Source organism: Astatotilapia calliptera, chromosome 5 (assembly GCF_900246225.1).
Source record: "Astatotilapia calliptera chromosome 5, fAstCal1.2, whole genome shotgun sequence".
NCBI lineage: Eukaryota > Metazoa > Chordata > Actinopteri > Cichliformes > Cichlidae > Astatotilapia > Astatotilapia calliptera.
In genome coordinates, this window is record NC_039306.1 from 6,779,220 (window position 1) to 6,806,453 (window position 27,234).

At 39.4% G+C, this 27,234-nt stretch overlaps 1 protein-coding gene across 1 annotated transcript; it reads left to right on the forward strand.

Moving 5' to 3' along the window:
• Positions 1–6,635: 6,635 nt before the first annotated feature.
• smarcd1 (SWI/SNF related BAF chromatin remodeling complex subunit D1) lies at positions 6,636–26,171 on the forward strand. The gene is made up of 13 exons (XM_026166913.1): positions 6,636–6,916; positions 11,325–11,503; positions 11,746–11,788; positions 13,639–13,761; positions 15,154–15,276; positions 15,570–15,686; positions 16,282–16,383; positions 16,470–16,631; positions 17,116–17,213; positions 17,552–17,687; positions 21,065–21,187; positions 22,434–22,535; positions 24,587–26,171. The coding sequence occupies exons 1-13, from the start codon at positions 6,734–6,736 to the stop codon at positions 24,638–24,640; spliced, it is 1,545 nt and encodes a 514-aa protein (XP_026022698.1). The 5' UTR covers positions 6,636–6,733; the 3' UTR covers positions 24,641–26,171.
• The last annotated feature ends 1,063 nt before the right edge of the window (positions 26,172–27,234 follow it).

A 27,234-nucleotide genomic window follows, 5' to 3' on the forward strand; every position in this document is an offset into this window, starting at 1 on the left:
ACTAATGTCAAGACACAAAACTCCTCACAAAGCAGGGGTCCGACCAAGGCCAGCACCCTAAGGCTTTGTGAGCAATGAAGCAAGGGAGTGTGAGGATTAGTAAGCATCACAGCCATGATCCAGGATGAAACAAGGAGCATTCACAAATGCATCAGGAAGATGACCCCCCAAGATGAACTGCTACCAAAGCGCCTTAGGCAGCTGAAGACGGATGGTGATGAGCAAGAGGGGAAGGAAATATCTTAGAAAACCAAGTGGCTTACATTAAGAAAAACACAGTGGCTGAAAACAGGTGACCGAAAGGACAGCACAGATCCTCTGACTGGGGCAGTACAAGATCAAGCTGTAAGAAACACCAGGCTCAGAGGACCTAAGTGACAGGCAGACAATCCAACACACAGTAGCAGAATGTAAGATTCAAGCTGGGACAGCACCTACTGAGAGGCATAGCCGAGCAGCCGGAATAGTGTACAGCAACATCTGCGCCACATGGATTAGAAGTCCCCAATTCCCAGTAGGAAACACCTTTGAAAGTGGCTGAGAACAACAGGGCTAAGGTCCTTTGGGATTTCATGTTCCAGACAGACAGACAGACAGCTGCTGGCCAGCCAACCAGACACAGTTTTGGTTGAGGGGGAACAGAAGACAGCAGTTGTGATTCATGTGGCAATCCAAGCTAAGACAAAGCATGACGTAGGAGAGGTTGAAGGAACACTTGGAACAGGTGTGGAAATTAAAGTCCAAAGTATTCCCAGTGGTAAAAGAAGAGATAGTGACTGGCTCTGGCAGATTCTAGGCACAATGTTACTGTTGATACGTAGCTATTTATTTACTTGATAATTTTGTTACTCTGATATGGTGTTAACCACTGTAAAACTGTCACAGGTTTCTTGTTCACAGTGTGAAATGTTATGCACAGACCTTATGAAACCACTCACCACGAGTGGCTAAAAGGAGAAGTCCACTTATTAAAATATTATATTAAATGATGATACACAGGTTTGTACTTAAATTGCGTACTGCCTTAGACTTCTGTTTTATTGTATTTGAGAAATAAATTATAATTTCAATCAACAAAAGCAGTCCACATACCTCTGCCAAGGCTGTAAATTCCCTCGACGTCATGTATGAATAGTATTCTAGCACTCTGTTGTATTACTTTTATTAAGGTAGATGTTCTGAATACTTCTGCCCAATAGAAATATAAAGAATAACAGCATTGCATGAAAAAAGTGACCTTGGCTTGGGTATTTCTATTTTATTGCATTATACTTTATTTGCAGAAAGCTGCTGGTAAAGTTAACCCTTATTGCCCTAAAATACAGCCACTTGTGAACTTGTGATTCATGTGCCGTGAACTGCTTTATATTTCTGGATCTATACTGTACAGAAATAAATGAATTTTTAAAGAAGGGCTGGCACTCCCACTTGTTTCATCCTCTCACTCCTGCCTGCACGTCAGATGAGTCACGTTTCTGGTATAAATTTATCCTGTCAGATCTCTCAGTGCAATTAGGATGCTCAGCCGTTTGTCATAGATAAGGCCGCGGCCGGCTCCTCTGGGCTTCACTTTACATTCAGCTCGTTAAGAGGATTAATAATTGCCATGCAGTCAGGTTTCTCACCACTCAAAGATTCCAGACTCGGTACATCTGATTTGCCTATTCATCTGTTAAAAGTTTAACCCCCTGTTCTGTTGTTCGGTATCAAAGTTGCTCTCTCCTCTAAAGGATAAACCTAATCAGCTGCTATCTTACCCACACAGAAGGTAAAACCCCCTTGAATATTTGAAGCACAATGTGGTGCTTCTGAGTCCCATAAATGAGGATTTTTCTTCACCTTGTTCCAAAAAAATCATAATGTATCCCCCCTCCTTTCTGGTTTGCACTCACACAACTCCTCTCCAGTCAAACACAGACAGGCTATGCAAACAGATGGGCTGCCATGTTTTGTACTGTTGTAGCTCCATACTAATTGGGGCGGAAGTGCAATAACATCAAAGTCTGGAAACAAGAACGTGTTTGATTCAGCAGCTGACATCCAGTGCGTTAAAGGTTCTGACTGGTTGTTTACTTGTCAAAACAGAAACCACTTCAGAGGTACAGCAGCCTCATACTGGCCATGTCTTTTGATGAAACATGCTAAAAAATGCATTCAAAGAATGTCATGTTTCAGTTCAAAAACCATCCAGTATGAGGTCTCTGCAGTTGTGATTTAATCACCTAATAAACAAGGAAGGAGTCGATTTACTAATTTATAAAACCCTACGATGAAAGAAAATGTGGTGTCTGATGTTTTTTCAGGATTTTTTTTAACTCTGTTCGAGAGTGAAAATTCAAACAAACATGACTGCGGGTTCAACTTTTTTTAGCTATGTTTGTTTATTTTTTAGAGACTTTGTAGTCAAGCCTAGTGATTACCGCCACATGCGTCACTCTTTTTACCCTTTATTCATTTGTAATCTTATAGTTAACACTCAATAGGTCAAGTGTAAAGACCCCTCACATAAAAAGGATATGGATAGATTTGTATCTTTGTATCTCTACACCTGAACAAGGTGTAAGCTGGCACACATTGGTGTATTTTTAATCTCTTAAACCTTGTAAAATAAAGGCCTTTTTATAGAGACTTATCTAACCTACCTGAGTTTCTGGTCTTGGATTTCTTAGGCCATTTTTGGCAACGTTACTCAGAACATCTTTATTGATCCCCATATTAAGAGCAGTGGGAAGTCACAGAGGGCCAATAGCATTGGTGAAGGGCACATTTCTGAGAGATTTCATTTATTTTTGATGGTAGGAAAAATCTGACCTCAGAACATACAAACTCAAAGCACAATGCTTTTATCCGAGGTTCAAACCCAGCCACTCTAACTCATTTGTGCCTGATGAATTTAGTCCACAAATAAAGACATTGAAAAACATTTGAAAATAGTTTCCTAAGAAATATCTTAAAATTACATCTGTTTTTCTCCCACATTAAAGGCATGATGTGATGTGCCATATTTTTCTTTTCTGCCTAGCCCAAGATGTTTCCTGCTTCACCCAAAGGCCCACTGTCATTACACTGCTTCAGAGCCAACGACACTTGTGTCAACTACTCTGAGGTCAGACTTGGGAGGCCCAGTGGTGAAGGACACTATTGCTGTCTTGTCCTTGAATATTTTAAGATTAATAGTCCATACTGATTTGTTTCCAGGCCAGTAATGATGTACCAAAACAGTTTTAGATTTTTCATTAGTTATTCTGCACAAAAAAGGAAATGTTAAAATCTTGAAATGTTTCATTTTTTGCGTCAGTCATTTAATGAAATTGGTAGGATGATGGACAAAAGGATAAAGAGCCATCTTCAACTTCACAGCAGTATCAGCTTGATATGTCTTGAGACCACCAAAGAACATCAGCAAGTTCTCCAAGATCATAGAAAAGCATTTTGAAATTCCTGGATGGTCACACTAAGTACTTCTCTTATTGCAGTCTACTGCCCTTTGCATGATGAATGATGACGTTAACTAATAAATAAAAACTACTTACTGCATTATTTTGAAAGCATCCAGCATTTCCTTTTAATGGCTACCACTCAGTCACGACAGTATATTCTTTCCAAATGTCTCTCTACGAGGGCCTCACATGCTGTTTTGTTTGGTTTTAATCCATTTTGCAGTCCCTGGCAGACAGATTGACTGGATGGCATACCAAACAAGACAGTGTTAACCTTTGTTTAACTTTTACAAACCCAGACAGAGTTGTTTGTTTTGGTTTGCTGCACATTGCATCCATAGAACTGGTTTTTAGTCACCAGTCAGCCTGGAGAGATATCAGACGCTGAATATAATTAAGTTTATTCATTTGGTTAGAGGGACAATGAATTTTAATTACAGTTCTGAAAAAAGAGAGATAAGCAAAAGGCTAATTTTCATAGTCACTGAGCCCGTATTGCCAATAATTTATCAAAGATTGAAAGAAGAAAATGCAATCAGATTATGATAAAAGGTGCCAATGCTCCACTGTTAATTTAGTTAATTAACAGTTTCATTATCTTCATTTCATTTTCATTTCAAGATTACTTTTCAGATACTGACTTATGCTATTTTTTCTTGTGCTTCGTACTTCAAGTTAGCACTTGTTTAATTAAAGAATAAAATGGGGGAGCAACACACAAACACAATAATGTTTTTGGATTTAGTTTTATTTCATTTATAACCTTTCTTAATTTAAAAAAGGCTGTGATTTCCCTTCATGTTCAGTGAAATTAAGTTAAAGTAATTACTTTTAAACAAGTGCCAAAGTACAAAAATGGTACACAAGGTTTATCTTTTCAAGCACCTATATTTATCAATCATTTCATATGCACTTTAATTTAGAGGGGAAATTTTTTTTAAAAGTGTCACTTTGGACTCGAGATAATTACGGTGAAAGAAAAATAGAGCCAAATTACAGAGCCAGAGGCAGACAGGTACAGTTCTGTGAAAAAGAACATTTTTCACAGGAGTCTATGCACTCCTGTGAAAAATGAGTACACGCTTAATGTTTCCATTAAAATTATATTAGCAGCCAGGAATTAAAAAGGTAAGTGGCAGCCAGGTATTGATAATCAACAAATCATCACCAATTGGGAGCACCTCCATAAAAGCAGAGGTTGTGGCAGGTTGCTGGTCTGGAGCATTTAGGTGTGTGTTTACACTATCCCAGAATCTTCGCAGGATTGGACATCCCAGCAAAGTCACCCAAAGATCACATTGTGCAGTGCTTAGAAAATTTCAAAAAACACAAAAACATGAGATACTTATTAAACTCAACAGATATTTCCTACTTCATGGCAGTGTAACTAGATAAAGACTGAAAAATTATATTTTGGTTGGAAGGACTGGAAGGAGACAGTCGCTTCTTCTCTCTAAAAACATAGCAGCATGGCTTAGGATTGCAAACTTGCGGCTGAGCAAGCATTATGACTTCTGGAGCAATGTCCTTTAGACATACAAGTTCAAAGTGGAGCTGTCTGGCCATAATACACAACACTGCGTTGGCAAAAACCAAACACAGGGTATCAGCTCACACACCTCACATCAACCGTCAAAGCACAAACTTACGGGCCTTGGAGTTACTGAGTCGACCATGAACCAAAGTGTTTTAGAGCCAGATGTGAGGTCATCTGTTCAACAGCTGAAGTTTGGTTGAAATCATTGTCCAAAAGGACAATGATACTGGATCACCAACAAATCTACAATGGCTGAAAAAGAAAAGACTCAAGCTGCTGCAATAGGCTAGTCGAAGTTTAGACATCCAACTGAAATGCTGTGGTGGGAACTGTGCATAAAGAATGCCTGCAAGTCTAAATGAACTTAAGCAGAATTCTAAAGACAAGTTTTCTCCACAACAATATGTTGTTAAGTTATTGCTGCAAAAAGATCTAAAAGCTATCGAGTCACAGGATGCATTTAGTTTTTAATGTCTGTATTTAGACCTGTAAAAACTTTCACTTTTACATGACTGTAAAACAAACTTGCAGCTTAGTACGGTCAGTACCAAAGCAAAACACAAGGAAGGCTAACAAGATAAACACAAAGAGGTCAGTCAAAAATCTAGATTAACTTGCTGAGGTAAAAAAAACAGGCAGAGTGCACATAGACAGTCCAAGGCCTTGATGAACAGGTGCCTGGCAGCACCTTCTTTAACATTATTTGTCCAATTTATCCACTATCCTTCCACTGCATATGACAGCTTTGGCTCTCTAACTTTGTCTCAACCTGAGCTGTCTCTCCTAAAATGGTAAATGGCCTGCATTTGTATAGCGCTTTACTCAGTCCCTAAGGACCCCAAAGCGCTTTACACTACATTCAGTCATCCACCCATTCACACACACAGGCAATGGCAAGCTACGTTGTAGCCACAGCTGCCCTGGGGCGCACTGACAGAGGCGAGGCTGCTGGACACTGGCGCCACCAGCCCAAGGATATTTGGCAGGAGGCAACCTGGGATCGAACCAGCGACCTTCTGATTAGTGGCTGACCTGCTCTGCTACCTGAGCTACAGCCACCCTAAATCCTTATTTCTAAAAAACTTGCCCACCCCGGTGACTGCAACAGTCTCCAGACCATACATCAGAGCAAATCTCAATACCATTTTAAAAGCTTTCCCATTGGCTCATGCTGCTATCCTTCTGTCACGAATCACTCTGATACTTGTCTCCACACACTCCACCCTGGCTACACTCTCATCTTCACCTCTTTTGTGCACTGCCCATGGCTTTGTGGATGATTTTAAATTTATTAATTAAAAATGAATTACCACATTACCTAACTAAAATATCAATTAATTGTAGCATGTTGTAGCAAAAAAAAACTATCCATCTACAACATTAATATCCTGGTCAATCGTATCCTGCTTTTTAAGTAATTATACTCTAACAGATGTAACATAAAAAAAAACTATATTTTGCGAGTACTGAAGTGAGTACTCTTAATATCTTAAGCACATGTTTATGTTTATAGTTAGAAACTTTTACATAACTAGTATTTTTTAAAGAACTTTTTCCTGTAATGGAGTATATTCACTGCACTTTTGGAACGTTTAACGAGGACCTATTCCGCCATCATCGTCACCAGCCCTAATTTTGCTGCAGTAGCACCAACAAACAGAGGGGGGCGTCTTGAACCTGTGACGTCCATCCCAACACTCGTTCTCGCTCTCGCGGTAGCTCCGCGCCTACACCGGCGGCGACATTCAGAGAGGAGATGGCGGCCAGAGGGGGGTTTCAGTCGGCACCGACGGGTGGTGGTGGAGCAATGGGACCTGGACCACCGGTACCGGGTGCAGGACCAGGCATGGGACCAGGAACACCTTCTGGAAGAATGGGACCATCAGCTGCCGCGCAGAACCACATGTACCGCTCACCGATGCCCGGGCCTGGGTACCCGGTAAGATATCGCTCTATCTTTGCTGCTGACGCGTTAGCGAGTCCGCTAGAACAAAGCCTCGCTCCGCTTGCTTTGTCCCTAGTGGCTAGCATTAACCCCCTTCACCAGCGTAGGCCACAGCTCATACTAGCTAGCAGCCCGGTTCAAAATTGGTGATGTACTTGAAATATTTCACCAGTCGCTCAGGATGACCATCAGAGTTTGTTTGTTGTTTGAATTTGCTAACCCTCCCGCCCGCTAACATTAAGGTTAGCTAGCTAATCGCAGCATCCAGTTAGCTTAGCCTGCTAACCCTGCTAACTGTTAACTGTATTTCGACCAGTTTTCTTATCAAAAAGACCCAAAATGTGCACCGTGTAGTTGGTAAACCTAACAATTAAACCATCCCTTAAGTTTTAGGAGTTGTAGTTTGTGAAGTTCAGGCTCGGTTTGAACTCAGAAGTTGTTATAAGTCGAGCCTAGTTTTGAATGAATCGGTTGCATCAATATTAGTTTGTGTCAATGTAAATTTACAACATACAGAAACGATGATTAAGGAGAGGTGCCAGTCAGTAGCAGACTTCACTCTGTGTTTAGCTGGTGCAGTTTGTCTCGTCGAAGTTGGTGTTTACAACTTGTAAAGTCTGTTTAGTGAGCCCACTGGTCTGCCGCAAAGTACACCAAGTACCAAGAAACGCTGGGATCTCAGCATGAACTCACTACACATCTAAACTGCTGGAAGGATGTTTAGTTGTTAATTTTGAGTCTTATAAGCTGATATTTTCTGATCTTCAAATCAGATTACAGCGGTTAGTCGATTGGTCACAATTAATAATAATAATAATTACAAGATTAATCTGCAGTCGTTTCTCACATTTGAAATATAATAATTGACACTATCTATTAACATTTACACAGTGCAGAATTGATTTGAAAACACATTAACATTGTCCACCAGCAGCACTGGTAAATGTAATCTTATTTGCCAGTATAGCATCAACAAACTGGATGTACAGTAACTGGTTTGTTGTTTGTCTGTCTCAGAAAGGGGAAAGTTGCCTCGCAAACACTTGTCGAAATAGTCGAAAATGTACTTACGGACCTGCTGGTGATACACACATATTAAACATGATTTAACAGTAGTCTATGATCCCCTAAATTGCAGAGATACTCAGAGTAATTATGCAGTAAAATAGATAGCATTAAACAGATGTCCAAAGGAGGCAGTTTCTACAAATTGTCACAATGAATACACAATAAAACCGTGGTGCATTCACTCTCAGCCACTAGTTATCTTGTTTGTTTGCTTTAAGATTTGTGTATTTCAAGATATTGTGATAATATTTTGATTTATATCACTTTTGCATAGGTGGGTCCTCATACTCATTTGATTCTATTAGTTAGGAAACTTGATGTTTTGGTCTCGGGGAGAAGAAAAAAAACAAAATTTTTAGTGTACTTCCTGTCAGATTAAACATTTCCAGAATCCCATCCACATTTGCTGTGTTGCTTGCGTTTGGTCTAAAGTGGATGTTTCAGGCTCTGGTTGCCTTGGTAATACTGTAATTTATTTACCAGCCTGTCTTATGTCAGTCAGCGGTATCAGTGACGGCAGCTTGGAAAACGTCCTTCACTTTGTTTGCACTATTAAATGTTGCTGCTTGCAAGCTACAGTCATCAATACAACGTTGTTTTTTCCCCCTGTATTGTTGTAAATATAATTGCAATTTTCCCTAAAATATTGTAAAATAGTTTTGAGGCTAATATGACCGACTCTGACTGTAATGGGAGAAGAATGAATATGGGGAACTGTGAAGGTGAATGCAAAGTGCACCTTCACAGTTGCCTGACTCTGAACCACAAAATAGTTTGATAAAGACCAACTTGTTTCAACTCCAGACGGTGATGTTGATTAGGTTGCCGAATATTTCTGTATGTCGAGGGTGGAAATCCCTGGAATATAATTTTTAAAAACCTCCCTTTAATACATATAGAGATGCACAGCTCACAGATGCACAGAAAATGAAAGAAAAAATGTTTAAGCAGTTAAAATGACAGCAGCTCATTTTCTATCTTGAAATCCCACACTATATTAATATGGAGATACTGATCATTTCAGAAGTTTAACTGCAAGGCAGAAGATGCTGCCAAATTCTCCTTCTAGTTCTTATGTAACAGAATCAAGGTCCATGAGTGACTACTGAGATTTAAAGGTGAGCTCCCTTTGGCTGAAGAAACGGAAATCTTTCATTTGCTTTCACATCCTGCAACACGTCGTTCTGCACAGTGGGGTCTCAAGAAAATGACCAAGAAGCAAACATTTTCAGTAATCAGGACTTCCGATCCTAAATGTTTTCAAATGAATGGACATTAAAGCTGATTGTGTGCTCCAGCAATATACTGCGTGCATGCTCCGTTACTATGATATTTGATCAGAACTCTTTGGTTTCTTGGTCTTATTATCCCATGTATGCTCTTGCATTCATATTTAGTATCAGAGTATAAATTTTCATATCCTGATCTGTAGTCCTGGGTTTATTCCCCCGATATTGCATTGGATTGAGTCATCTCCAGCTAATATGTTGTGTCTTAAGATAAGAGAATTGTATTAAAATCAAGACATAAAGATGAGTCATTTATCACTGATCCACAGCTGAAGTGTTTGCTTCTTAGCTACTACCAACCAGAAAGACAGCTCAGTAAATGGTTGTCACATATTTTTTTCCCTTCCAACGTCCTTGGCAGCCTTTCACACCATAGTCAAAAGAGACTTCATACTTTGAATACTGCAGATTTCCACTTGTTCTCAGGCAAGCCAAGGTTGCGCTGATGTATAGTGTAAAAAGTACTAAATGATCGGCATGTTTCCCCAATCTGCCTACACCACACTGTGGAAAAGGCAGAGCCCATTCATCTGGCCTGTATTGTTGAGAAGTCAATGTCCTTCACTCTTCCTCTCTTTCACTGTTCACCATGCGATGAAGAGAGAGTGTGTTTTGCCTTCATCTGTCACATTTGTTGGACTGACTGCTGGAGGAAAAGCTGCTATCAGTGATTTGTCACTTATCTGCTGCTCTCGCCTGCATTCATGCAGTCAAATACAAGAAGTCGCCTGTTTGAGTTCTTAGCACATGGTTTGGTGAGTTGACTGTGGTGATTTTTGTCTATTTACTTTAATGAAAGGCATGCATAAATTTGCTGATACTGCTAATATAAAGCATCAGATATAAAAGTATGTGGGCTGTGTCTCAGAGTGGTAGTGTTGAGTTTTTTGTGTGTTGTGGGATTTGTAATTTTCTAGAATATATTTACATCAGCAGATGTGCTGCAAATGTTTTGTTTGCAAATTTACATTGACGTTTTCCCACTGTGTCAGTTTTGCATTTTATTTTAAACACTACAAATGTATTCTCGGATCAATAAGGACTGAAATGGAACGGTAGAAAACTTTGATGTGCTTTTGTCTTCAAGTCTTCACAAACATTGATCCTAATTTGTGCACTTTTCACTTTTGAGAATTAGCTACACAACAGCTCAGATGTTATTTTCACCTGAAACAGATTTTTCCCCCCCCTTTTTCCCTCTTTTTTTAATAAGCAAGGCTCAGAGTTGTTTTATTGCTACACCCGTGAACTGCGTCTCTGCCACTGTAGCTGCAAACATTCAATTTTTGTGTGCATGGGTGGGGCCAGGGCTACATAGTCACAGATAGTCATGGGGTTAAATTGCCACTTGAAGCACAATTTGCCATGTTGGACCACAAGGTCGGTAGGAAAGTGTTGGATTGTTGTGAGCATTTATCTGTCGATTGGGGACCTTTGAGAGGATTGCTGTTTGTAAGTTATTCAGGAACAATTTATACACATTTGATGGCTGCAGTAAAAGATTTTTTTTTTTTATCGTTTATTTCAAGTTGTGTTCTTTCCTCATACCTACACAGTCTGAAGTCAAATACATTATTACACAAACCACCTCCCAGAATTTATGCTTGGGGATTAAAGTGTGTGTGTGTGTGTGTGTGTGTGTGTGTGTGTGTGTGTGTGGATAGATACACACACACACACACATATATATAGATACACATATACATTAGTGTAAAAATAATGGAAATAAGAAAGAAAAGATAAGGAGAGAGAGGCAAAAAGGCAAAATTAGGAATTACCAATCAGTTCCCAGTATAGTAGCTGCAGAAACTGATCACTTGAGCATAAGAAAAATGGAATTTTACCTCAAATACTTGTTGTGACAATTCATAGAAAACTTGTAAGACATGTTGGTCCACAGATTTATTTCTTAACACACCTTAAAATAAAGGCTAAGGTGTCTTGTTTAAAATCTGCAAAATGTATCTTTTCTACACGTTCTACATGTAAAGAATTACAAATTTCAACGGCCTTTTTGTGTGATCATGGCCTTATTTTCTATGCAGAGACCAGGCATGCCTCCTTCCAGTCGCATGACCCCTCAGGGACCAGCTATGGGCCCTCCGGGATACGGCAACAGCCCCGTGTCCCGTCCTGGCATGCCAGGTGTGATGGATCCGTCTCGTAAGAGGCCGGCTCCTCAACAGATTCAGCAGGTTCAGCAACAACAGAACCGCAACCAGCAGTAAGTCCCCACTCGCTGCCTACTCAGCATGCTTTTTTTTATCACAATTATTGCAGCCCTCTCTTTAGGGGACTATTATTTTGTGTCTTTGTATGTGTGCAAGTGTATATGAACATGGTACCTGGAAAATGTGTCCCACAGACTGAAGAATTTGACTGACTTCCTTGTCTTTTTGTAAAGACACACAAAACTGCTCTGACTTGCACTGAAACGCCTATTGTTTCGATGATTTATTTTCACAGCACAAAGAAGAAGAAGATGGCTGATAAAATTCTACCTCAGAGGGTGAGTATTAATCAAACCACAGTGCATGAACAATCCATTAATTCCAGCTTTGATTATGCTACATCTGGCAGTCCATGTGAACTTTAATTTAAGTGGCTCCAAACAAAGGACAGTTGGTCTTTAAAGTGCCCTGGTTAAAATGCTGGGATTTAGAGAGTGCTAACTATAAGTGCTTGGGCAATTTACTAAAGATTTTAGCACTGTACAATGCAAAATGGGGACCTCCAAAGGTTTTGTGATGACAGTAATGAACAAAATCGCTATTAACTCTAGAAGTATTTCTTCTCTCACTCCACCTGATCTCCCTGTCTTTCATCTCCCTGTGTGTGAAATGTGAAAATAGGCTGCAGGGTGGACATAAACTTCAGCTGTGATAAAGAAATGATCTACTTATCTTGTATCATGAAAATGGAGGTTGTAGTTCAGGAGGTAGACTAGGTCAGCTACTAATCGGAAGGTTGGTGGTTCGATCTCTGCATGTCAAATGTCCTGGGGCAAGATTGTAACCTCAAGTTGCTCATCGATGAATGTGTGTGAAAGCACTTAGGTAGAAAAAGCATAGAAAATATGAATGAGGCAAGTTGTATGAAGTGCTATGAGTACTCAGAGTAGAAAAGCACTGTATAAGAGCCATTCCATTTACCATTTGTCCTGAATCATGTGATACATTTAATAATCAGCACATTTCTGTTTTAAGTCACAAATCCAAGTGAAACGCTCACCGTCAAGCCCTCGCATTTCTGCTGGTTTTCAGAGTTGCTAAGAATAACTGATTTATAGTACTGACCTCATATGATCCCACTAATGTGAATATACTGACTGCAGGGGGAAAAAGTAGTTGTTAGTGAAGATTCACTTCAGCCAGTTTGCTTTTGAGGTGAACTCATAACTATGATTGATGACATGTCGCTGACTCAAATGGGCCAAGAGCTGGCAAGTCAGCTTGCCTGAGACACTCTTTTTGGAGCCTTGGGCCATCAGGTCATTAGTTACGTTGAACCCCAATTTTAGGCACTCATGGTGTTCTCCAGTGTGTGGATGTCAATCATAAATTTGTCAAGAAAAGAGTTCTATTATATCCTTTTAATCTTATATTAAATCGCACATCAACATTGTTTTCTCATAGGATATTATAATTTAAAGTTGCAGTCTTGTGATATCCTTTTCATTTATTCATATATATTTTACAGCTGAACAGAGTAGCATTCATAAGAGAACACCATATGGAAGTAAGGCTGGCTGTTGTATTTGATCTATTCTTGCACTTTATTTAAATGTAGTTAGTGGTGTGATAGTAAAATGTCTGCTGCAATATCTTGGTTTTTCTGAAGAGAGATTTCTCTCTCCTTCTCTTGATCTGTCAAGCTTGAGATTCATTTTCAGCAGAAATAGACCCAGCATGTAAAGCTAGCAGAGCAGGCAGCAGATATGTGGTCACCCGTGGCTCACAGACCCTGTGGACACGTACACATTCAGACTGGAATCAGGGAGAGTATGAACAACTGAGAAACTGGGTTTTCTTAGACTGACAGATGGAAAAAGAAGTACAGGTTACAGATTTTAATTTCAATTACGATTGATGCTTCCAAGGGTTAAAACAAATTCTTGTTTTTGATTTCAGCACATATTGTCACTCACTATTTTTTCTTTTCTTTTACTATCATTAAAGTTCAAGGATATCTGCCTGAATAAAAAGTTTTCTTTTTACAAGTTTAATGAATCCACTGTCTATTTAAATGATTTTGAGTTCTAATACTCAATAATTGTGATCTCAGTCCTGGCCAATAATAAGTGATTATTAAAGATTATTCTAAAGACACCTGTAGTCACTAGTATCCTTTGTCTCCTAGATCAGGGAACTGGTCCCAGAGTCTCAGGCTTACATGGATCTGCTGGCTTTTGAGAGGAAGCTGGACCAGACCATCATGCGCAAGAGGCTGGACATTCAGGAGGCCCTCAAGAGGCCAATTAAGGTATATTTCAGTCAAGCTCATCACAGGTGTTCCATGTTACCTTTAACTGGTCATTTAAGAGTGATGTCAGTCAGTGAAGAGTTAGTCAGAACAAATGTCTACATTTTACAGATTGCTGCTTACTTTCCCTTGATCTTCTGCACCACACTGTTTTTGTTCAGATGATGACGCTGCCTAATGGTTTTATTGACTGTTGTAGCACTTGATGAAAAGATTTCTGAATATTGTGATGTTAACACACATATTTTGTGTAAATTAAAGCAAACCTTATCCACAAGTGGCCGACGAGGCAGATGGAGCTAATGTTTGATTTGGCTAAGGTTTCAGTCTGCTCTAAATACTTGGCTTCAACGTTTTCTCTACTGTTAATCCTTCTGATAATCCCTGTTATGTTCCTCACATGTGAGCATATGACACACACACACCAAAATCTACCGTTTGAGGAGCAGCTAATCTGAAGAAAGCCACCTCTAAATCAGTGTCTTTAAAGGAAGAGGACATAAAAGGGCTCTACAAAGGACCTCTATCAGAATCAGAATACTTTATTAATTTCAGAGGAAATTATGTGGTCACAGTTGCTCCAAGACAGTAAAAACAGTAACTAAGTAAAGTAAATTAAATCATTCAAAATATTACAAAGTTACAAAATATAACAAAATAGCTCTAATCATAAATATCCTAGCACATTACCCAAAATTAAATATATATGGTTGACATTGCAGTGCCCTTCTTATCATATTAACTTTAATTTGCTCTGTAGAGGATGTGATATTAAGGGTGTGCAACTATTGCAGCGTATACTGTGCTTTAGATGGAGCAAGGTGAGCACGTCATGGAGTGGGTGGGAGAAATTGTCCAGCGTTGTTCTTATCTTGGACAACATCCGCCTTTCCGACACAACCTTTAGAGAGTCCAGCTACATCCCAAGTTTTCCTTTTATTCAGTCTGTTGGCATCTGTGACCCTCAACCTGCTGTGCCAGCATGCAGCAGCATAGGGGATGACACTGGCCACAACAGACTTGTAGAAAATCCTGAGCATTGTCCAACAGATGTTAAAAGACCTCAGCTGCCTCAGAGAAGGGACTGCCCTCGTCCTTCCTCTACGGAGCAGTGGTGCTTTTAAACAGAGTCCAGTTTAATGTCAGTGTGTACTCTGAAGTATTTATAGCGATAATTTATAGATATTTATATGTTTTTATACAATATTATATTTTTATAGACAATTTATAGAGATCTCTATATATAAATACATATTTTACTTGTATGAAGGGAGAAAATAATGCAGTCCAGAAAATGGCTATAATGGGTCCAGACTCAGTGTAGCTATAAAGTCAGTGTTGATTAACTGATGAGACACAAATTTAAAGTTTCTTTTCTATTATTGTTTTCAGCAAAAGAGAAAGCTAAGGATTTTTATCTCCAACACCTTCAACCCAGCAAAGCCTGATGCTGAGGATGGAGAGGGCACAGTTGCATCATGGGAGCTACGTGTCGAGGGGCGTCTGCTGGAAGATGTAAGCTTATCAAATTTGTTCAGTTTATAGTAATTATTTGTGGCTGCCCAGTTAGGTATGGCTTAGCTGGTTTGCTGTATTGGGATAAAGTAAAAAGTAGTTTTTATTTTCCACAGTAGGGTCAAAAAATTACCATCAAACTATTAAGATTATGATGGTCTTGTTCGGTTACACGGACCTAAGACTGTTAAACAGCTTCAGTGTTATTTCTTTATCTTTAATTTTTCATTAAAAATATTTCAGCCTAATATCACAGGCAGCTTACTTAACGTGGTATTTAATTTTGTTTGCAGACAGCCGTGTCAAAGTATGAAGCCACGAAACAGAAAAGAAAGTTCTCCTCATTCTTCAAGTCCTTGGTGATTGAGCTGGACAAAGATCTATATGGTCCAGATAATCACCTTGTGGAAGTAAGATGGTTTTTTTTATCACATCTGAAAGTATCAATGTTCATTACTTTTCTAATCATGTTTTTGTTGAATATCTTTTTATAGTTCTTAGAGTAATTTAAAGTATAATATGGAAGATTTTTGTACTGATAAGTTTTAAAATACTGGTATCAGCACACTGTTAAACTGAGTGTTACAAACACATGACAGAGCTAACCAATGACTGAATTATAAATATATTCTTAGTTTCAACGAGTATAAGTGTACTAACTGCTCCGAAGTGAAGTTAGGTTGATGGTAGATAATGGTAGCTACTTAATTAGAACTGATTTAGGGTGAATATATGTGACTAAATGTAATGTAAACAACACAATAATATATTTCCTTGGACATGACCATAGTTTATGCATAAGTCGCTTAAAGTAGACCACTTCTGTGATCTCACAATACTTCATGACACTGCATCCTTTGTTATTTTTCTTGTTTTGCTTCTCCAACATCAGAAGTTGTGAATAATACTGTGCGTTTAAATAAGATCAACTGATATTAATGAACAATATTAACTTGGAGACTTAACTAATTACTTGTTCCTTAAATGCTGCTTGTATCACTTCAGTGGCATAGGACTGCGACAACCCAGGAGACCGATGGTTTCCAGGTGAAGAGGCCAGGTGATGTGGGTGTTCGTTGCACCGTCCTTCTCATGCTTGATTACCAGGTAAACAGACTCTGTTCTCAGCGAGTGATCTTGAAACATTTCTTCATGAATTCACTCACCTTTTCGTCTTTCTGTGTGCCGCACAGCCCCCTCAGTTCAAGCTGGACCCCCGACTGGCCCGTATGTTGGGTATCCACACCCAGACCAGACCCGTCATCATTCAGGCCCTGTGGCAGTACGTGAAGACCCACAAACTCCAGGACCCACATGAGCGGGAGTTCATCAACTGTGACAAATACTTGCAGCAGGTGAGCGCAGTTGCTTTTTTCACACATCGGACATGTCGAAGTGGTACATTTTGTTACTTGAGTTTCACCAAAAGGCGGCCCACTCCATTTCTTAAATGTGATGAACATTAGCTGGTTGCTGGAAAGAGCAACCGGTGTCACAGTTTTTCTGGATCCTGCTGTGGATGTTGAACAGCTCGCCTTCCCCTCTCTCTATCTATCCTTTTATGGAGACATTCTCTCCATCTGGGTCACTGTCCAGTCTCTTGGTGCTTTTTCTGCTCTACCAACATAAACATAGGATTTTATAAGGTTAATGATTTATTCCTACTGAACTGATAGAATTTCAGGGTGCATAATAAGCATTATCAAGCTCTAACGCAATTTAAATGTGGTTGTCAGGCATATTCTTAACGTGAACAAACCAGTGTATTCTGCTGGATGCTGCAGAGTAGTGAAGTCATGTTTATCTAAACATTCTTTATTTCATACTTTCATTTTGCAGATCTTTGAGACTCAGCGAATGAAGTTTTCTGAGATCCCACAGCGCTTGCATGCACTTCTCATGCCCCCAGAGCCCATCATCATCAACCATCTGATCAGGTATGTTTTGATTCTACAAAAATCATTATCAGTATGTCAGTAAATGGGGAAAAAATCTAATTTTTTTGTTGGACTGAAGTGTTCTGATGAATTTTGTCCACTGATCCATGCTTTGACTCAGTTATTGTTTCTCTTCTAGTTATTTTTCTTGTCTTAATTAGCAGCGAGCACTAAATGCTCAAAAAGCTATGAGACTGTCTATGAGAATTTTAACCCTTTTTAGGTTTGGATTGCTGCTGTTGTTGAATAATTTAATCACTTGTTGCTAATGTGATTTAATCACATACTGTAAAAAAACAAAAACATACTGTACACAGTAAACTGTATTGTTTTGATAGTGTGGATCCTAATGACCAAAAGAAGACTGCCTGCTATGACATTGATGTGGAGGTGGATGACACGTTGAAGACCCAGATGAACTCCTTCCTTCTCTCCACAGCCAGCCAGCAGGAAATAGCAGGGCTGGACAACAAGGTACATACCTCACCCAGCAGTCACTCGCTGTTCTTTTTATGGATGTTACTGGTAGTTTTAGACAGGGCTGTGTTTTCAGAGTGGGAGTAGTGTTTCCTGTTTCCTAGAGTTTTGTGTGGCCTTTTGATCACTTAACTACTAAATCACCTCCCTCTGTAGTGAAGGGAAAAAAGTGTACTCGCTCAAAAAGAAGTGTGCGAAGTTATTTTTCTTTTTCTTTGATTTTTTTTTTTCTAAGCAGTGAGCAGGTTTTTCTAATGTGCAGATCTTGCAAATTTAAAAAGATTAAAACAACTGGGAATGTGCTGTTTATATATATATATATATATATATATATATATACCGTAAATGTCGGGCTATAAGCCGCTACTTTTTGCACAAGCTTTGAACCCTGCGGCTTTTAGTCAGGTGCGGCTTTTCTATGGATTGTCCGTGATTTTTGTCATATCGTAAGACGATTTGTTTTGTGTGTTCCGCTGTTGTACGGCACTACGTTGCCTGGCGGAAGGATCGGGGTTCAAGAGTGGTATGTTAGTCACATGTCCATCCGCCAGGCAACGTAGTGCCGTACGAAGTAGCGCGAAAAACAAACTTCAAAGTAGCGCTACGCATTCAGCGGGAGGCGTGGATGATGAGCGGCGATAAACTTGCAAGTTATGCCCAACTCCACCGGTGGATTCTGACAGCGTGGAAAAGTGTGAAAACATCCACGATCACCAACGGATTTTGAAGGGCTGGACTGCTGCATGATGGAGAGGACACCGCCACGGCCCTTCTGAGGGTGTTCGACTCTGACACTGACAATGAGGATTTCTTTGGTTTTGAAAGTGACAACGAAGGAGAGAAGAAGAGTGGATGACGAAGCCATCCTGAGCCTGTTTGTATCCGACACTGGAGAAGAGGACTTTGGTGGTTTTAGTGCGCAGGAAGAAGAGAAAGATGGTGGTGAATGACTGACTTTTCTTCTTGTTAAAGCTGTGTCACTGCACCTCAGCCTAAAAGGTAGTCCGAATCTATTTTTCTGGTGTGCTGTAGGTTATTGTTATGTACTACATGTGCAAATATGTACCCATAACTTGTTTTTCAAAATATTAATAAAAGTGATGTCTCCAAACAGCCATCTCTTTCCTGACAATTCCCTTTGTGCATATTCTCTTACATATGATAAGTCAACATTGAAACACCTGCGGCTTTTGGTCAGGTGCGGCTAATGTATGTACAAAACAGGATTTTCCCCTGATTTTAGCTTGTGCGGCTAATATTTAGGTGCGCTTTGTAGTCCGGGAAATACACACACACACACACACACACACACACACACACACACACACACACACACACACACACACACAGCCAAGCAATCTTTGATTGAACCTATCATTTTGATTGTCTCCCATTTTGTGAACCTGCTGAGGGCAATTTCACACATATTTGCTCCCTTAAATTGCTGCCTGTGTATTACTGGCTTCTTACTCCGTTTTGAGGTCGATCAGGTCCTCTTGACCTCCTGCTAGCGCCCGTTACCTTGACTGGGATGGCTGTAATCACATTGATAAGGCACAAAGCCATTCAGCAAAAAGACGTCCCTGTGGAGTCTTTGTTCTAAAGCAACTCAACAATCTAACAACAGAGATTGTTTACAGGATACAGACGCCTTTCATTTTGTTACTTTCTTTTGGGTTTGGTGAGGATTGCTGTTATACATCCTGTTCCTGCTGGCCTAATATTAGAAAAAGCCTGTAGCTTAGCCTTGTTGAACTATTTGTAGTGCATTTTGAAAGCCTGAGAATCTTATAAACCAGAGATGGGGCTCGTATTTTTTCCCAGCACCTCTGTTAAGGTTTTCCAAAATAAAACTTTTCGAAATATTTCCCTATGCCAAGACATAGCCAGGCTTTGTAGCCAGTGAATAATAAAACACATTTTAATGTCTATGTTTTTTGTTTTTTATACACGGAAAGAGTGCTGCTTAGGCGGAAATAGGTCCTTGTATCATGGAAGAAAAAATTGAACAGAATAATGGTCTCATAGGTAAGGCAAGTCTTCTATGAGCTGAGATAATTGTGATTCACTTTAAAGGCAGAGATTCTCAGGACCCCCTCCTGCAGTCACTCACCTCCCCATCCTGACAAATTGGTCTCTTTTAAATTCCAAAAGGAATCCAGGGTCACATCTGGGGTCTTGTTTTTATAGCAGAAATAATGGAGATCTGAGGCTTGAATCCCCAAAAGAGAGCCGGTTGATGAGTGCACTCTGATGCAACTATTTCCCCTTTGATTACCCTGTGCATGTTCACTTTTGCTGGTTAGAGACTACAGTACCTTTTAATTACAGGCCAAGGTTATATCCATATTTTTTAGGGATGCTCGTGACTGGATGATTAAAAGTAGCTGGCTTCACTAGCTGGCACCAGAAATACTTGTTAGTTAAATAAATTATTCATATTTTATTAATGTAAACCTCTTAAATGTTGGGTTTGAGGACAGAAAACTGCCACACCAATCAGCACAGATCTGCAACTCTTTTATCTAGAAAAGGAACGGCTGTATGCAGGCTCTATAAACAACATATTACCACTCGAATGGAAAAATGTATTACCACATTCTGCCTGTTGACAGGAGCATTAGCCACTATCTGCAAAGTAATCTGTCATTGTGTGTGTGTGTAATGTGCAATATTCTGTGTGGCCCAGAGTACCACAATACAATCTGATTTTCGAGGAATATGGTTTGAAATGGCTCTTATATTTGTACAGACAGTGTAATTTCAGGATTTAGGTGCTTAATATGGACTTTCAGTGTTTTCTTACTTTTAGTTTAGTCGACTACATTAGTGTTATTTTTTTTTTTAACCCTGTTTAATTGATTCATTCATTCCAAGTTAAGTTGTTTAGCATTATATTGAAGCATATATGTATGTATATGTGTGCTGTATATGTTAACAGCATCAAATACACAAGTCTGGTGACTCTTATGAATACGCACATGTATATGTATACATATACATGTGTAGATTGATGGATGGATGTCCGCCTTTGTTTTGTGACACGTTTTTGTGTGTGTGTGTGTGTGTGTGTGTGTGTGTGTGTGTGTGTGTGTGTGTGTGTGTGTGTGTGTGTGTGTGTGTGTGTGTGTGTGTGTGTGTGTGTAACTTTATTGCCTACATAGGTGTCAGAGAAAATGATAGGAAAGATATATCAGTGTAATTAGAGGTTTTAAAACCGCTCGTATAATTTATGGTGCAATAAAAGATTTATAAAGGGATGTCCCTGGTGTAATCGTTTTGATCTGAGGAATACTAAACACCTGTTAATTTAGTTAGCTACATCAAGTCTTTTAACATGACAGGCTTTCTGTTTTGTGCTTGATTCTTCTCAGATCCATGAAACCATTGAGACCATTAACCAGCTGAAGACCCAGAGGGAGTTCATGTTGAGTTTTGCCAGGGATCCTCAGGGCTTTATCAATGACTGGCTGCAGTCCCAGTGCAGAGACCTCAAGGTGAGTGTGTCTGTCCTGCTACTTTAAGAGAGGATCTTAAAGTAGCATTGAGCTTTTTTTATTATCTCTAGTCACAGCAGGCATCAGTAGATGTACCATGTCATCAAATCCTCCTCCCAACACACATCACTGTGATTGGCTGTGTAGGATGTGTGTAAGAATAAGAAAAACATTCTGAACCGCCTAAAGTTTATATCTAAATGTGGAGTTGAGGTTCGCTCAGATGAGTAAGTGCTGAGTAATCCTTTTTACCACACAGCCGTTCAGAAATAAACCCCTTACGGATCAGAAAGAGGACAGAGCAGCAGCACCAGTTTCTCCACTGACAACCTTAAAAAAGATAAGAATGCAACGCAGCAGAAAGATGCACAGCATCACAAGTAGAAAGATGTGACTCATTGCTTTCCTCTACCAGATTTTGTCATTCTGGTCCACCACAGTCAGATTTCACTATTTTTATTTCTGCCTACACTGTACATAACGCAACAGATTCTTTTCTTTCATTTTATTTTTTCCTGTTGTAGAACAGGGGTCCATTTCTTTTCCTTAGGCTGTTTTGTGATTAGATTTATGTAAAAATAAATAAGTGACCCGACTTCCTGTAAAATTTATTTAAATGCAAAGCTTTAAGCAGATTATGGGCATGTTATTTGTAGACAGAAAAGAAATGGCAGGAATAACAAACAGAAGTAGAAGGTGGGAAAAAAAAGACACCTTCTGAGGTCAAAATATCACACAAGTAGACAATAACAGATGACCAGATAATTAAATGAAAGCCACTTGACATGCATGATTTTTTTTGTCATAAAGTGCTCTGTGCCATATTTGTAAATTGGCAATCCACAGATTTGGAGGTATTAGAGTTTAACAGTATTTGATCCTTTGACTTGAGTTTACGTCGTGCATTGCTCGAAACCTCAGATCATGCACACAAACCCCATGCTGCTCAATCAGGTGTAGCAGAGTCAAAATAGAGCGTGAAACATTTAATAACGTTTGACTGCATGCATGCTCGCCCCCATCTTTCTGTGAGCGAGCCGGTTAACTGCTTGACCAGCTGTCACCCACCTGCAGTGTTTGCTCAGTCGGATCACTGTAAAATTGAACAAATTCAGTCTGAAGCTCAGTAGCTGCTCTCAAAGCAAATCCCCAGTTGGCCTTGCGGAGACCCTGTGCCCTTTAATTTATCAGCTGGTGCACTAGTTTAGATGGAGGTTGATACAATAATATCTCTTTCTGTTAACAGACCATGACAGATGTGGTAGGAAACCCAGAAGAGGAGCGAAGAGCAGAGTTTTACTACCAGCCGTGGGCTCAGGAGGCCGTCTGCCGTTACTTCTACTCCAAGGTAACTCAGTTTTCTTTTCTTCTTTGTTTTATTTTAGCAAAGAGATCGTACCAAGGAATTTAGCTTTTATAGAGAAGTTTGTGGTTTTCAGATGATTAATTTTTATTACTTAAATATGTCGTACTCGGCTTATCATTGTTTTCAAAAATGTCTCAGTGGAATCTGCCATGGTGCAACAAGTCATCCACGTAAATAACTGATAGGATGTCATTTTGGAGTTTTCTATTTAGATACACAGCAGAATGTTTTCATATCAAGTTATAGACATCAGTAGTATTTGTTTTTAGATAACATATTTAGGCTGATCCATCTGGGTTTGCACAGAAGTCAACAATCATGTCTTAAATGCTTTCTTAGTTTATACATAATTGTATTTTTATAAGAGCTAAAGGAAAACATTTCACTATTTCTAGAGCCTTTTCTGAAATTGTTGTTACAGGCCAATAGAAGTGGGAATCACCAGACGCCCCACGCTATATTATCACAATACTTCACTCACAATGCAATATTATTGTGATTTTAACGTTCTTTTGCGATATGCTGAGTATTTCAATAACACATATTGTGATTTATCACCTAACCTCAAAATTAAGCTATCTGTATTTATCTAATAAGAAAATTTATATCGCACAGCTTTTTTTTTCTTTGCTGCAAAGTAGTTACCAACGTCATTAAAAACTAGGGCTGTGCGATATGACCCAAAATCATCCCACCCGATATAAGAATTCTATCGTCGATAACTATATAAATCACAAAAATGTAACATTTTCTGTAAATTCTGTGAATCTCGGGCAGCTCGTCTTGCGGGAAGTCTTTCCAGCTGGACGTCATGTACCTGGAGTCGAGTGTTTTAACCGATGCATGAAACTATACATTTTAAGACATAAGTTGTAACGGCCGCCGTTTTCTTTGTGAGTATTTATTACACGGCGTGCTGCGGGGAAAAGCCTGTTCTAACGTTTGAGTCTAAGGTTTATTTTTTAGCACCTGGCGGCTCTTTTTTACTTCTCATCCGTAAATAATCTGCTCTTTCACATGATTTAGTTTATTTTGAAAAGTCTCAACAGGATCTTGAGCTTTATTGTGAAAGGTTTATGTGGTACATAAGCAAGCAGACACGTGATGGTGTTACCGTCGTTGTTGGTAACCACAACGCATAAAAACAAGCGCTTGTCCGTCCGTAGTGTGGTTATATAAAATATAAAAGAAAGAGAGAACTTAAGAAATTAATATAGCCACTACAGTGACGATCAAAACGATGAATAATACATTGCCGTAAACAGTTTATTTTGTGACACCACAAAACAAACGATAGCGTAAAATGAAACGATAGACGTTTTTATATCGTCATCCGATATATATCGTTATATCGAACAGCCCTACTTAAAACTACCTTAAATGTCGCCATAAGACTCAGTCCATCAGTCTGTGATTGAATATGGCCGATATGGCAATTACATTCAGTCTGTTACTGTGATAAATTGTTGAAAATCTCATATTTGTTGCCATCTTCATAAACATAAATTCACATTTCACTACATTTATTTATTACAGTTGCACTCAGCAACCTTCCTGCTCTATGGGGATATAACCAGAGTACAACCAGCTGGCAGCCAGTTGAGTTGAGTCCGCTCGACTTCTGTTCATTGTCAAAGACAGTTCAGACTGACGACATGATGGTGGCAATCTGTCTGCATCTATAAAGTAGCAGTGTGTCCGGTGTTTGATGCTTTTTCAGTTCAGCCAGGTTTGCTCTGCTAATGTTATCTCAGGATGGTAGACTGTAAGATGACTCCTCTTATTCATAATATTCCCAGAGTATTTAAATACATTTAATATAGTATCACTTCCCACCTCAGCCCCCTTGGCTCCAGTCACTATTAGCAAACTTTGATCTACGATGAAGAACATCTTACTCGTGACTTGCTAAATATCTACCAGCACTATTGGATGCACTTTGAGCCCATGCATACCCCTGTTATTTTTTTTTATCTGCTTTTTAATGCTGACTTCTGCTGATTAAATCATCTCTCTGTGAAAACATCTTTTAGGTCCAGCAGAGGCGGCAGGAGCTGGAGCAGGCGCTCGGCATCAGAAACACCTAAAGAAAGTCGTCACATGCAGCAGGAAATGAGAAGACATGTTTTGCTGGTGGAGACAACTAATGTGTGTGCGTGGGACATTTAAACTGACAAACATAGAGAGAGAGATAGATAAAAGATGGCCTCAGCATTTTCTAGGATGTCAATTTTCCTTTATCTTCCCCCCCCCCCCCCCAGTTTGGTTTCTGCTTTATCTTTTTTCTTTTAATGACAGATTTTTCTCCTCCTCGCACCGAGAGCTCTTGAGCAAAAGTGTCTTTAATTGAAGTTTGATTTTTTTTTCATGTCTTAGCCTTAGCTAGAAGCATTCCTTTCATTTTGACACACTGTGTCCTCACAAAAAACGTAGATTGTACACAGATGAAAAGCAGAAGTCAGACTGTACCTCGCAACTTTAAATGTATTGTCCCTGGAACAAAAAAATAATCTTAAATCAGCCGGAATGTGTCGAGTCTGGCATGGCTCTTTGTTCCCGTTTTTGGAAAGTAAATTTACACTTTCAACTCCAAGCCTGGCCCCCGGATGCTTGCCCGTTTAGTTAAATATTGATTGTGATTGTGTTTGTAATCAATTGGGCTTTTTTGCTACACATTGGCTGTTCATACGTCACCTTGTTTTAAGTTGCCATTGGTTATTTTTCACAGTTTGTGGCACAGTCTTTTGAGACATTTTAAAGCTCAGTCAATCACAGCAGATTATACATTGTTGTTGGAAAGCGTTTTTATTTGTTAAAGGTGCCATTTGTTTTGACGTTTATTTTTCCTCCTTTTTGTTACTATCAGTGATCCTTGTTTTAAAAATATGTATTATATCCGTACTTGTCTTGTTAGCTAGTACAGATTATCATTGAAGTAGCTAGTATGAGTACCTCTAGTCATTAAAGTTTTGTAAATACTGAGCAGAAAAAACTGAAGATGGATGTGAAGTAAACCTGTATTACTTATCCTGGCTGATCTTTTTCTTAAGTCTTTGTCTATGCTCAGATAGTCAAACCAGTATATTATTAATTGGCCCTCGCTCTCCAAGCCCAGTGGTTTAGCTCTCCGCAACAAAGTAAAGACAGCAGTGACGCTTTACGGAGCACGGCTCTGCAGGGAGACATGCAGTCAGATTCACGTCGCCTGCAAGTTGGGAAGAGTTAAAACGCCTGCGTTTTTAGTTTAGTGTATTTTAATTCTGAGCAGAGAAGTCATAAAACATATGTGGTGGAGCAGATTTGAGGAGCCGGAGCTTCTTCACACATTGACTGAAGACCTGGTTTCTGTGGGTTTAATGGTCGTTTCCCTGTATGAGGTTAAAATGAGTGTCCTGGCTGAAAATGTTTGCGTATGTGCATTTTAATAATGAATTCCAAGAATACACTAATAAAGGTTTGGGCAGGTACACGATTTGAAACAAGCATCGGGGCACCTCTGGGGTGTAAAACAACACTGGGGGGTGGGACTGTAGAATTGTGAATCTGCAGACTTTTTCATGGACCAAACCTATTTTTCTGTATGTTCTTATGTTATAATAAAGGATTATGTAGAATGTCTTCTTTGTCTGTGATTCCCCCCCCCCCCCTTATCATGTGGTTTCATATTCCTGTGTGGATCAGCATCGGGTTGCATTTAAAGCTTGCTATTACACACCACACAGTATAATTTGTTATTTCAGCCACAAAGTTTATCATCATGCAAAACCAAACCAGTAAATATTCCACAAAGTCTCCCTGTGGTCTCTGAAAGAGTCAGTGCGTGCCTTTGTGGCATGTAGTGCATTAATATTGTTAATACTGATGCATAGAGAGGATTTAGCTTGCAGCTGGTGGAAGCTGAGCTGTATTCAACAAATGTACACTTGGGTAGTTTAATGATTTCTCTGCCAGGGCTTACACCCCTCTCTAGGGCTATTTAAGAAAACAGTCTAAAGGGGTCCTGAGATGATTAATGGTCCTCAAACAGAAAACATCCCACCCCCTTTGTTTTGCATTAATAATGAAGACATTGCTTTATCCTTTGTGAACTAATGAAGCTGCCTGAAAAGTGCACAGGGGGATTTGTTTAGTGTAAGGACTTGAATATGAAATGTGAAGTGGACTTGGCAACCCTAGTTTTAATGTTGCATACTTTTAAAATAAGTGTTGTATTTCCAGAACGTACTGGTGTTGTACTTTTTCTCTTCTTTTACTCCTGATTCCCAAATGGACTCAGTCCCAGAGCCTGGTTCTTATGGAGGTTTCTTTCTTCCCACTGTCGCCAAGCGGTTGCTCATAGGGGCTCATTTGGTTATTGGGGTTTTCTTAATTTAGTCTTAGAGTCATAGGGTGGCTCCTGATTCGGCTCCATACAAACTAAATTAACTAAACTCAAGCTTCTTCTTCTTCTTCTTTTTTTGTAGAAAGTCTATCCCAGAGTGCACAGAAATACTTGAGTAGCATAAATGTGATTAGCTTCTTCACCGACGTTTGAGTTTTGATTTTTAAATGGATTACAGAAGTTTGCTGATTGTGTCAGTCGATGTAATCAGCAGCTTTGATTGTCTGGAGCAGCGGTCTCCAACCTTTTTTGCGCCACGGACCGGTTTATGCCCGACAATATTTTCACGGACCGGCCTTT

What these genes read in the sequence shown, in the direction of transcription:
- smarcd1 (XM_026166913.1), top strand. Translation starts at nt 6,734, where the DNA reads ATGGCGGCCAGAGGGGGGTTTCAGTCGGCACCGACGGGTGGTGGTGGA. An exon ending in CAGATAATCACCTTGTGGAA is followed by an intron (nt 15,687 to 16,281) that starts GTAAGATGGTTT and finishes GTATCACTTCAG; the next exon opens with TGGCATAGGACTGCGACAAC. An exon ending in TTCTCATGCTTGATTACCAG is followed by an intron (nt 16,384 to 16,469) that starts GTAAACAGACTC and finishes TGTGCCGCACAG; the next exon opens with CCCCCTCAGTTCAAGCTGGA.